The sequence below is a fragment of the Oreochromis niloticus genome, linkage group LG7 (assembly GCF_001858045.2).
Source record: "Oreochromis niloticus isolate F11D_XX linkage group LG7, O_niloticus_UMD_NMBU, whole genome shotgun sequence".
Classification (NCBI taxonomy): Eukaryota; Metazoa; Chordata; class Actinopteri; order Cichliformes; family Cichlidae; genus Oreochromis; species Oreochromis niloticus.
In genome coordinates, this window is record NC_031972.2 from 19706873 (window position 1) to 19720565 (window position 13693).

Here is a 13693-nt window from a genome sequence, read left to right on the forward strand (position 1 = left end):
CCATGCATGCCATGCTGATCCCGTCCCCACAATGCTCTACAAAAAACAAATGAAAGAGTTGTTGGAGTTGGAGTTGAAAGATAAACGAAAAAAGAAATCATATTTTTCATAGTGTTGAGGAAACCTCAGGAAGAGTTTGGAAAACTAACATGAAGTATTACACAGTTGGTTAGAAAATCTTTGGTCCATAATGATATAATAGCATCGCACAGTTGCTACAGATTTTTTTGCTCCATAGTTATGACACCGACATCCCATTTTATCACATCTCAGTGGTGCTCCATTGGATTGATATCTGGAGACTGGGCAGACCATTTGAATACAGTGATTCTCTCATGTTCAAGAAACCAGTCTGAGATCATTTGAGCTTTTTGACGTGCTGCAGCATCCTGCTGGAAGCAGCTATCAGAAGATGGGCACACTGTGGTCAGAAAGGCACGGACATGGTCAGCAACAATACTCAGATAAGCTGTGGTGTTTTTTCAGTGATGCTCAGTTTGTACTAAGTGGCCCAAAATGTTCCAAGAAAATATCCTCCACACTATTACACCACCATGTGCAGCTTGAACCTCTGATACAAGGCAGGATGGATCCATGCTTTTATGTTCTTTATGCCAAAATTCTGACCCTGCCATTCGAATGTTGCAGCAGAAATCAAGACGCATGAAACTAGGCAACATTTTTCCAGTCTTCCTTTTAAGTGATTATTTGAGTTACTGTTGCCTTCTTGTCCGCTCAAGTCATTTTCCCCTGACCTCTGTCATCCACAAGACATCTTCACCCAGAGAACTGCTGCTCACTGGATGTTTTCTCTCTTTTGGACCATTTGTTGTAAACCTGAGAGATGGTTGTGTGGGGAAATCCCAGAAGAACAGTTTCTGAAATGCTCAAACCAGCCTGTCTGTCACCAACAGCAGACATCATGCCACATTCAAAATCACTTAAATCATCTTCCTTCCCCATCCTGATGCCTGGTTTGAACTTTACCAAGGTTATGGTGACATGCAGTGAGTGGTTGATTAGATATCTACATGAGTGAGGAGTTGAACAGGTGTAATAAGTAACAAGTTATCTATAATTACCTGTTGAATGCTAGTATGCTATACATACTACTTAAATCAATTCAAAAAATATTCAGTTGTATGACTTAGTCTCTTGTTCATTTGATTTTTAAGCACATAAAAGCCATTTATCATTGTAATTGCATTAGTTTTAACAAATATGAGTAATTTAGTTTTTTAAACAAAAAGCACTGCAGTCATTATTCATTATTCTTGTCTCACTTAAAAATAATGATAAATGATTATCTACTACTGATGGGCACCAGGAATGCTAACTCATTCAGATTTACCTTCTCTTACAGTAAGCATCACTATTCACACTCCTAAATGTGCTAACACTGTGTGTGTCAAAAAGGCACATCACTCATGATCTTAGAGCCCTATTATTGTAAAATGAAGGTAAATAAACACAATATGAGTAACTTTGAACAGGCGCAAAATTAAGTACTCTTAAATGAAATTCACTTTTCAAATTGAGATTATTTAATGCCCAAGGTTAAAATGTCACATAAACTCTAAATAATTAGGTTTAAACTGCTCAGTTGCACTATTTAGGTTTATAGTGTTTGCAGTATTACTATGTGATATCACACTGACAAGCAGGACAGGGTTGACCAAGTCAGCACCACGGACAGAGCTCAAAGACTCTGTCCATCTATAAGCCAAATACAGAAAAAGACATAAAAGAAAAAGAAGAAACTCCTAAGAGTTTTTTATTTTAATCATAAAGTTTAAAAACAACAACATTAAACAAGTGAGAACACGGGGTGTACTACATTATATAATAAAAACAAACTTTTAATCAGTAAGTAAAAGAAAGTCTGTAGCCTTCTCTTTAAACCTTTTCTGTGTAACTTTTTTTTTTTTTTTTTATCTCGAATGCAACTTTTATTTTAAGTGTGGATATTTCACTCTGTGGTGAATGCACTTTAGGGTTTAACCGTAATCTTTCCGGTCAACTGTACTTTGTTTTCGAGTACTAGTAGACCTGTCTTTACACTGCCTGCATAGAGATCAAACTGGACAGATGTTCAGCTATAAATTGTTTGTTTAGACGGGATATGACAGGAGCAGCTCTGTCCTCACGTTCAACTCATATAAACGCTGTATTGAAAAAAAAAAAAAGTATTATTTTTTTTGGATTTATTGTTTAACACTTTATTGTGAACTCAGAAGAACACTCATCTACTGCTCGTGTTTGTTTAAATATGAACCTGCACTAATAACAAGATACCTCTACCTCATGTCTGTCTTTTAAAAGACACGTGCTTATCCAAGTGTAAGCAATCTGTTGTCCCCGTGTGAGCACAAATGGATCTGTAAGGAGCCGAAAGATGTCATTCTCACTACACCTGTACTGCCGCCTCCTGGACGGACGCGACTCCTTTGCAGCGACTGTACTATAAGTGAACGGACAGCTTATGAGCCCCACAAAGCGAGAGAACCACACACAAGGAGCGGGATGGCGAGGATATTAGTGCTGCACCTTCGCGTCCTTCTCGTGGGTCTGTTATTAACAGGCTCCTTGACTGTCCAGGCAAACAGAGGGGCGACATCGCCTGACGAGGAAAGGGACAGGGAGAGCGACACGGAGACGCCATGTGAGGTGAAAACCGTCACCGTTTCAACCCTGCCCGTACTCCGGGAGAACGAATTCAGCTTCACCGGCGGAGCCTCGGGGAACGTGGTCGGAGGAGGGGGTGCTGCTGAAGCAGGTGGTGTTGGTGGAGGAGGAACTGGAGGAGGAACTGGAGGAGGAGGAGCAGGAGGAGGGGGGGAATCCAGACTTCTATTATTCGTTAGAACAGACCTACCTGGGCGAATTTCCGTAATGGATGATCTTGACAACACGGCTCTTCCCTACTTCACACTCGGTAAGAACACTGTTGTAGTTCTGTGTTTGCCCTCCATGGCGATAACCGGTCTGTTTGGCTGCACGTTTGTGCGCATAGGCTGTGCACACAGCTATATTTCCAAAAAATACAAATAAAAACAAATCACGCGCTTATACACATTTAGTCCCTGGCGTTAAATCACTTGCTCTACTCTGTTTAAATTTTGTGGTGTGTTTCCCCTCAAAAATCCCCATCAGTCCAGGTATGAAGAACACGCTTTTCGTTTTCCCTACTCAACTTAAAAACTACCGTATGTAAACGCAAGCCGTGCCACTCCATTTTAAGTGGCACTCTCAAGTTATTCTGCCATCCCTCATTCTTGTTTCGTCCTTCTTTCTGTCTGACTTTCCTATTTCATGGTAAAACATAATTTTAAATTTCATGCATACCCTAAGTATGCTTTCCCAATCAAGGAATGCAATTTGGCCTTGCAAATATGCATGAAATTGGTATTCTCACTTGAGCTCATAACACACATGCTTTGCAAGACAGTGTAACTTTAACTGGATAAAGCACTAGCCTAGAGTTTGTGTCGTTGTCTACATTTAGTCATTGCAGATTTTAGGGGATCCAAAACATCCCACTTTTTTCTGTTTATTCACACATCCGTGGATAACTGGTTTCTGACAGGTCATCTGATTTCTCAGTGAAAGCCTGTGATTTAAAAGTGGTCTTGAGAACAGCATTGCTGATTGGATAATCATAGGGAACATAATAGCAGGGAAGTACACCAGTCTTACACCAGTCACAAAAAAACAACAACAACTTTGTAACAGGAGCAGAATGAGTATAAAAGGAGCATTGCTCATTGCTCATTTTAAGTCTTACAAATCATGTGAGCGATTCATGTTCTCTTGATTTGTGGTTTAAGTGTGACTGTGTAACAGGATGTAGAGAAAGTGTGGAACAGGGATGTTTGTTAAAAGCCTTTAGCCAAACAAAATGAAGTGAAAGGAAGTAATTGCTGAATGATGTAATTTATTCGGTTTGGGATATGTTCAGATCATCCAAAATGGCACAGTATGATGGAGAACTTAGCAAAAAGCAGGACGAATAGAAAAATGCAGTTCTTGGAGGAAGTCAGTGATGCGGGGACTGAGAATCCATGAGAACATCTCATTACTGCAGTTTTCAGACAGGAGTTTGCTATCCTCCTTTTTTTCCCTGTTTCCCTGGTCTCAGTTTCATTCTCTGTATGAAGAGTGTCGACTAAACTGGCTGTGTAAAGCAAAGGCGGGCAGGCAGGCTGAGGGCTGGAGCATTAAGCTAGTAAATCACTTTCTATTCTCATTAAAGACAGCCGTTGACTGGTGAGAAAGGCCTCTCTGTCCTCCCAGTCAGCCAGCTAGCAAATTTGCTGCTTCACCCTTTCAGTCCATGAGTAGATGCTAGAGCAATATTGAAAGCATGACTCGTGTGCTTTGTGTTTTGAAAAGATTAGATTAAAAAGAAAAAGTGTGGAAAAAGGATTTAAAAAAAAAAAATGAGACCATTGATTTTAACAAGGCTTTTAAAACAGGTCAACTGAGCGTAGAGGCAGAAGTTAAATTAAAAACAGTATGTTAAGAAAAGTGCTTTACTTAAAAGGTGTATTTGTCATAGCTGTGAGAGGTTTACAAATACACTTGTCAATGCTGTTGCTAACTAAACAGTCATAGTTGTGAAATCTATACCGATAAAAACATATATATATATATTGTATTTTCTTTTGCTTACAGACCAATCGGATGGTTCAGTCTGGCCTTGTGTTTGTCTTTAATTAGTCAAACCTTTTAGTCTGGCATTCATGATGTGTCATGATAAGCTGTTAGGTGGGTAGGAAACTACACATGCCAGCAATGTAGAACCACTTTTATATTTGTTAAACCTTTTAATTGTCAGAACTGAGTTAAATGCTGATACTAGATGTCACCTGTGATTTCCCTGTGTCCAGTTTATACCCCATATTGCTTGTTGGTCCACTCAACAGCTCTTTCTTCTTGACAAATGCATTATTGGCTGTTGAGTTTGTGAAATGTTGTTATAGAATTCATGAAATACACTAAATTGTTAACGTCTTGATGCATCCTCAAGACGTTAACAATCATTCCTTTGGGTAAGTAAATCCCCAAAGGAATGTAATCATCGTCCAGATGAACAGAATCAACTTTTGGGGACTAAATTGTTAAGTGAAAACAAAATGAGTTTTATTATCAGAAGTGCATTTATTTCATGCCTCACTGTTTCATCCCACATACTGAATTGTGATTTTCTTATGCTAGAGGAAGGGTGGGGGAACTCCAGGTCTCGAGGGCCGGTGTCCTGCAGGTGTCCTTGATCCAACACAGCTGATTTAAATGGCTAAATTACACCCTCAACATGTCTTGAAGGGCTGTATCCCAATTCAGGGTCTGCAGCCTTAAAGTACGCAGCCTCAACGGTCCTCAAGGGCCGCGTACTCAAAGACCGCTGAGGCCGGAAGTGCGAGGCTTGTGAAATGGGACGGTCTAGCCTCCGTCGCGCTGCCCAGGTTGCCTAGCAACCATGATAGCTGGAAACGTGTGGTTGACAGAAATGAAGGAGAACATATTTTGTTCATTTGTTTGTTTGTTTGTTTGTTTCTACACGAGCTTTGTGTGATTTAATAAGTATCTGAGGCTGAGAACACGGGACTGTAAAACATGATTGTTGGGCTTCATATCTGTACTGAACAGTCATTGTAAGATTAGCTAGTAAATAAGAATTAGTTAATGTTGTTCATGAGACTAAAGTCAGTGTAAATATGATATGGCCAATATTATAGTTATTAGATTAATCATTATTAGTTATTACAGCAGTGAGTTTGAAGTCTCAAATCAAATCACTTTTATTGTCACATCACATGTGCAGGTACACTGGTACAGCACATGTGAGTGAAATTCATGTGAGTGAACTCTGTGTCAAATACTGAACTTCAGTAAAGATTCAAGTTGCAGTTATTTATGTCCTATCACCTTAAATCTTCACTCAAAGACAAGTATCTTTGACAGTGTATATGTAGATGTATTATATATAAGAGACAAATATTGTCCATTTAATATGTTGGCATTACTAAATTTGGCTCAATGCTTACATACATGTGTAAAAAGGAAAATGTCCGAGCTGTGATAACTGTTTCTGATAGAATGAAGAGTAGACTGATATATTAAATATTCCTTTACTTGGTGAGAAAATCAGACCATGTCATAACTGCTTTAAGTCATACAGAATAGATATCAGAGCCTTAAACAGGCTGACTTCTGCTAAATGGGTCAAACTGGGCAGAAAGTACACAAACACATAACATCCTTATAGAATATGATGTAACACTATAGATCAACTTACCTCAGAATATATAAAGCATATAAACAGTTACAGCAATATGATGCAACAAACACAGCAGTGCTACTAATCCAAAATACTCAAAGCTTCGTAGAACTGAAACAAACATTTATTTTTAGCTCCATTCTGCTGCTGATACATACTTTAGGTTTCTGAATATTAAACTTGTTGCTGCCTTTCATAGTGTGTAACTTGAAGGCCCTGAGTACTTTCTCCCACACTGAAAACACTGGAATGATCACATTATTTGAACATTACCCAATAAGACTGATTCAGGACAGATAATTAGTTATTTTAAACTTTTCTGGCAGTCCTTCACAAACAGGGAACAGTCTGTCTATTCTCAACATCTGTCAGCTGCTGCTGGCTCTTCCTCCTCCTCTTCCTCACACACTGCTGAGTTTGTCCTGGTGGATCATCAGGGGTGCAAAGCCTCACAGATGATGTGCAGCAGTGGGTCCCTCAGTCTGTCCTCACTCTGGACACTTGCAGTTGTCACACATGGAAATCAAATGTGTGATAAGCTGCAGGATTCAAACACAAGTGTAACTTATAAATATATGTTCACACTTTTATTCCACAATCAGAGAGAAAGAAACAGAGAGAGAGTGCAGGACAGACAGACAGACAGACAGACAGGGGTCTAGAGGAAGCTAGAAAAGTTGAATTCTCACCACATACACCATTTATTGTTACGAAGTAATTTATTACCACACTACATCACATTGCCTTACAGGTGTATGTCTTTTTTATATATTCGCCTTTTACATACCCACTGGCTATTATACAGAACTATACAGACTGCAGAGTGTTTTGGATTGATGTACTCACCCAGCAACACTCTCTTTTAGCATCACTCTTTTAATATTGTTCTAAAACTCTTAGGAAACGCTAGCAACACCTCTCGTGACAAAGCGGTAAAAGTCTAACACCACAGCAAACACATCCTTCTGTGAAACCAGCACTTGTTATTTATCTTCTTCACATGATTAAGAACAGTGTGATATGTAGTATGATTTTAAATGCCTTCTCATTTTTTATGTTGTTGTTGATTTGATGTGGACATAACAGAGGCTGTGCTCCAGTTTAAAAGAAAAAAAAAAACAAGCCCACATGTCTTGGTACAAGCAGTCAGAGACGACGGAGCAAACATGACTAATTGCAACTAGTACAAACCGGTGTGAAATTGTGTGAAAATGGTTTACACTTCCTGAACCCTGAATGGGTGTGGTCAAAAGTGTTGTGAGAGTGGATGAAAGTGTATTGGCTTGTGTTTAAAAAAACAAAACATTTAATTGACGAAGATATTAGTGCTAATAATTATCAGGACTTATGTTTGCAAAGAAAAAAAAGCAGAGTTGGAAAGAACTGTGAAGAATCTGTGCTCAAGTTCACTTCTCACATTGGAAGGAGTAAAGTCATAATCTCCTGCTGGTATCCTCTGGGTGTAGGGTGGTGTTGAAACCCACGTGACACCCATATGGGAAATGACTCTTAAATGAGCTATCTCATTTCTGAACTGTCTCTGAAGCAGTTTATTACCACCCATAGTAACAATATAATGCGTTGAAAATCACCCCCTATTCATTCACATGCTGCTCTTCATATAATGGACAGTCAATATTTCAATCAATAGTCAGCAGTAAACTTACATTTCAGCTTTTTAGTGCATCATAGAATTTTTTTGAGAACATTATAGTGTATAGTGGATATTGTCTTGTCAGAAAACAAGTCGTGCAGTGCATTTTAAATAGGGCTGGAATTTCACACACAGCTCATGTCTCTGTTCCATGACATTAGCCATTTGTGACTAAACCAAACAAATCTGTGATGAAAAACATCTGTGCTGAATTTCTTGTTGCTGGTGTGAAATGGCCCTGTTGTTTGAATTCAGGGGCTAGAGACACATAATGTTAGCCTAACTGGTTAGGAGACTACTAGTAAACTAGTCTACCACTGTGCTGAACTACCATTGTGCTTTCCACTTTCTCACAACAGCTGAATTTCTGTCGTGCTGGAGTATAACCTGTTAGCAAAATATCACCCGATCCACAACGAGCATAGTCTTGTCTGTTTCGTGGATAATGTCAGATTTCTGATAGTTTTGTCAAACCAACGTCAGAGGTTATAGGTAAGGAAGGAAAAGGACAGCAAGATTCTTCTCCACCATGGCCTGTCTGCACAGCTTTGATTTATTACCACAAGTGTCTCAGAGAACAGATGAGCAGAAAGGGCAGTGTGGAAGAAGTGCAAGCCTGCTTCTCCTTCACTTTCCTTTTTTTTCCTTAGTCATTTTCATATATATTAGGAAACACATGCTTTCATTTCCAAATGCTAACTTTGTGATTTACCAGTGCACCACCATTTTACTTAAAATATGGGCTCTTAATCCCAGTTTTTAATTTAGTTTTTGAATGCCATGTACTGAACTATCTCACTAATTCATGTAATTGTGTGGCATTGTGCTTGCACATTCAAGGGAGATAATTCCAGGCTGCTACGCTTTGTCACATGAGATGATCTTCCTTTCTTATTTTATTTGATGTTGTGGGATAGAGAGGAAATCAATACCGCTCGCAACATGGCTGACTCTGTAAACACCCGAAGAGTTAACCTTTTTGAAAAGCTTCGGGCACCTAATGCAAGATTGAAAACGTTTAAATGTCTTCCTGTTCTTTATCATCTGCCCATCATCTTGAACTACAGTACTGTGCCAAACTCATTTTTTGACAGGAATATAGGAAGTAAGTGTAGCAGTTTGTTGAATTACCACAGTATTATTAAAGTATGTACAGCAAAAGCAGAGTTTATATAAAAATCAATATTTAGTATGATTTTATTCTTCAACATAGACTGAGCCCTCCTATGTAAGCTTTCTTGTAATTTCTTTAAGTAGTTTACAAGAATAGTTCTCCAAGATTCTTGAAAGATATTCAAAGCTCTTTTTTAGATGGTGGCTGCCTTTTATTCAGTTTTCTATCAGAATGATCCAATGCTACTTCAATAATGTTGATGTCTGGGGCTCTGGGAGGCCAGTCCATGACTAATGATGTTCCATTGTCTGTTTTTTTTAAATCCAGGTATGCTTTTACTGCATTGGCTGTGTGTTTGGAATCATTGTCATGCTGAAAAATGAAGCCATAGCCAATCTGGTGCTTTCCGGATTGTATTGCAATATAATGCACTGCAAATGTATGGTATTGCAAATCTAAGAGTGCTTTTTTTTATCCACAGTGTTTTACAGATGGCTGTAGGCTCTCACTGTTTTACTTCTCTCCTGACTTCCTCCGTACATGGAGGACAATTTGAATGAAAACCTTCACATTTGGACCTGTTGCCACTGATTCAGTTCTTGTGTAATTTAGCACCTCAGCCTTTCCTCTCAGCCATTTCCCTTACTTGAGAATGGATTCATGACAGCCGCTCTTCCACTGAGAACATTTCTGCTCAGGCTTTAGCAAACAGTAGATGTGTCAACTAAAAGTTGTCTTTGAGGTCTAGTTTCAGGTCATTGCCGGATTAAGGGCATGGCTGTTCATCGGCTATGGATAGTTTTCCTCATTTACCTCTCCGGTGCAAAAGCACCATTTTATGCATCTCAGACTGTTATCTATGAAAATGAAAGGAAAGAGCAGCCAAAAAAAAAAAACCCCTTTAAAAGCATTTCCGAAAGCCTGGAGAACTATTGCTCAAGATCTTAACCCTTTTTCCCACCCCAACATTTTTTTTCTTTTTTTTTTGCCAACCAGCCTTCCTCTATCTCTATAAACAGAGCCATAGCTAACCCTGATCGCTTACACATGGGAGAGACAAAGATTCAGTGGTCGAGTGGGGAAAAAAAAAAAGTGTTTTCCCTGTGGCATAGAACATATACACGCTGCACCTCAACTCAATATTATGTCAGGACTCCAGCTTAGCACTGCAGCAGAAGCAATGAAAAGGGGGAAGGGTCAACAGTAGAGATGGGAGTTATTATATGGTGTGGAGTTGAGATAGATGTGTGAGTTTTTGTAAGGACTCTTTTTAATGTTGCGTTGCACTTATGTTTGCTTCGGTTTAGATCTAGTGCATTGTGGAAAATTGAAAAGATGCCAATTGATATGCCACGAGTGTAATCCAGTCACACAAACACAACCCATGGTGGATATTGTGAGGGCCAGCAAATTATACGTGTCATCATGTTGCCTGTGATAATAGGCCTCTATAGGAGGCTGTCTTTTTAAGATGAATGCTCAACTCCTGCAATCTAATGTATGACGCCCCACCACAGTATTTTCCCTCCTGTCTTTTTTCCATATACAGCAAAATGACAGGATTGCAGAATTGCATAAAAGAAGGCTTAAACTTGGCACTGATCATCAAACCATTCAGACCGGCTTGCTTCTCAACAATTTTTCTGCTATTAATCGGAAGCTATCTTGGGCTGGTAAATGTATAGTATCAGTTGACAGGCACTCTGTTATTATTTGCAAATTGTTTAAAAAAAAGAAAAAGAAAAAAACACAGAAGGCCTTGCTTCTCTCTCTCTCTCTTTGACTGGTCAGCTACTTTTTTGCTCTTGAATGTCACAAAGCAATTACAATTATTGCACCACTGCCATTTCATACTGACCGTTAAACATAGTCATAGCTTTGAATGTTGTATATATGTATGTATGTACGTATCTATCTATCTTGCTTGTTCTCGGTCTCTCTCACTCTCTGTCTCTCTCTTCCTAGATGACAGACTCAGTAAGTGGAGAACCATGCTCATTTAGTTTAATGGTGAGAGACCTTAGGGATGTCACAGGAAGGATGAATGAACTGTGGTTAGTGACCCTCGATTGTTATTGTCCTCCACAGTAACTGTATTTTGTATTGCATTGTTTTACCACCAGTCTCCAGTCTTGCCTTGCAGCACTGGTGGACAGCTTTGATCTCAAGATAATTATTTGATCATTACCATTGCTGAAAGGCGCGCTGTAGTTAACTTTGATGAAATGAACAAAGAACTTGTATGTAAATACCCCTAATGAATGCACAATCTTTATTTACTCCCGCTTTCTCTTTCTTTGATATGTGCACAGCAACAACAGTCACAATTGTTAGTGTGCTTCTCCTATTTTCATACTTCAGAAAATGCTTGTCATTTGACCATATGGATGTTTAAAGTCAGCTAGTACTGTTATGGGACATATAAATGAGTAGTTCCTAAAGGCATTTAACGTTTGTCAGTACACAGATACATGGTGTGAGAACTATTCATTTTAATACACTGAAAGAGCTCTTTTATATAAAGAGTTGCTGGAGTTAAGTGGACTGTTATAGGTGAATTTACTAGTTGTAATTTACTTAAATGCCAAATATGTATACTACTCTGACTGACCTGACAACCATTTTAACAATTACCATTTTACACAGGATCACCAAAAAAAGGTTTCAAAGGTTCAGCGGTAATCCCACTGACTCACCTGTTATGGATCTTTTTATCTAAATTGTATCCAGCACCCTGCATTTATCTAGAATTTACAATGAAAAAATCAAAAGCAACCCGAACCTCTTGAGCAGTAAGAGTTTGATTGCTACCTGCTGTCTCTTTGATTAATTTCCACTAACATAATGCTTCAGTCTGCCTTTTTCTACTTGATTTTATAGCTTCCATTGTAAGTTTGAGTTCAGTCCCTGAATTGTTTCATGTGGCTGTACCTCCCCCTTTAATTCCACAACTGCTTATCTTGATATGTAAAGCTGTACTAGAATCAAAGGATAGGCTGGATGGTGTAGCTAACAAGAGAGCATGCCGCAAGCTGATTCCCAAAAGATTCATAAACTTGCTACTTGTATACTGTAGAGAGGCTTTTTAGTCTGTGCACTGAATGCTTAATGTGACACTGATTTATAAAAGCAATTCCATTTAGTTGGTCTTTTTGCTCCTTGGGCTCCTCTGGTGTATCCCTACCACATAATAGAAGCCCCCCTGTGACAAAAACTGTAATGCATTTGCTCTCTTAGTAAAATATTTTTTTAATGCAAGCCAGACATTTGGGGCACAGGGACTATGGGAGAAATCCATCAACTTACACACAATACCTTTAAAACCAAGCTTGATATATAGACATGTTGAATATTTCAAGTTTCCTGGCTGCGCTTCTTTAAGTTATATGAATTTCGCAACTATTACCGAATGTGGTCAAATTGAAACTCAATTTCTGGCTTTCCATTATGTGATTATTAGTTTTCTTTAACTTCATGGTGAGTCCATCGATCTGAGTGGAACATTTTTACTGCTATCAGCATGTGATAGTTTTGTTTTTGTTTTTTTCTCTCCAGGTATTTCATTATTAAAGTTGGGCAGATCGATACTGATGTGTACCACCATGACGTTTAATTTTGTGAATTGATCCCCACATAAAAAAATATCAATACAAAATATTTTCTCTGACTCCGAATTGCGTTATTTAATGAAAGTAAATTGGTATTTGGGGCTTAAACTCTAAACAAAAGAAATGCAGCAGAGATGGGGGAATTATAATTTTTTTCCCAAGCTTTCTCATTGACACAAACACATTCAGAAATAGACAAACAGGCGGAAAAAGCAATAAGTGCCTGAATGTTGCTGCCAGCTCAAGTGATCGTGACAGGCATAGGGCATTTGCCCGGTGGGCCGATAGTGATTTTTTGCTTTTATGGGCCGATGTTTTTTTGTTTGTTTGGTTGTTTTTTTTTTTTGTAAACAATGAAAGGTGGTGGATTGGCCAACTGGTCATGATTGACTCTGGGCTGGACAAATTACAGCCGATGAGGGCGAACATTAAAGTTCCATATTGAGGTAAAAAAGAAACGCGATTTGTCCCGTACTTCAGCTAGAATGAAAAAAGACAGAAATCTGGAGGTATTCTGTGTCTTTACGCTGTGCTGCTGCGTCTTGTTCTCTCATTCTCCCGTCTCTCTCGTTTGTTTATCGCCCACTTTGTGCCAGAAACAGGAAACCAGCAGCTGTTGCGCTAAACAACAGCAGCACGTTTAAGCTTGATAAGCTATTGTTAGAAGTGATTTGATATTACTTTCTAGTATCAGCTGATGTTTCCTGGAGCCACAGCCGTAAAAGCCGCTGGTTGTGATATCGGTTTGGATATGTGGTGAGAGGGAAACATGCAGATGAAACCAGGAGATGTCCTTACTGAATCATCAGAGCTGAACAGGTGATGGAGAAACAGGTTTACCTTTTAGGTGACATGAATGAGTTGAAGGGAAGTTATGAACTGTTTCTGAGAGACAAATAACACCAGGATCCTTTTCTATGTAGCTGACAGCTGGTAACTGTGCAGGGGCGGGTCTAGCAAAGTTTTGCCAGGGGGCCAGGTAGGGCATTAACAGGGAAAGGGGGGCACAAAGAAATACTCTTCTTATTCTCATTTAA

The 13693-nt window shown here is 39.0% G+C and overlaps 1 protein-coding gene across 3 annotated transcripts in view; it reads left to right on the plus strand.

Moving 5' to 3' along the window:
* The first annotated feature begins 2361 nt into the window (after positions 1-2361).
* astn2 (astrotactin 2) overlaps positions 2362-13693 on the plus strand; it is a 292012-nt gene continuing 280680 nt past the window's right edge. For 2 of the 3 annotated variants that reach the window (XM_005459486.3, XM_003454979.4), the window contains exon 1: positions 2363-2935. In XM_005459486.3, coding sequence (XP_005459543.1) covers positions 2524-2935 — 412 coding nt within the window. In that variant the 5' untranslated portion in view covers positions 2363-2523. Of the gene's footprint in view, positions 2936-13693 lie in introns of all 3 variants that reach the window. The other variant, XM_025909010.1, reaches the window with a different exon arrangement.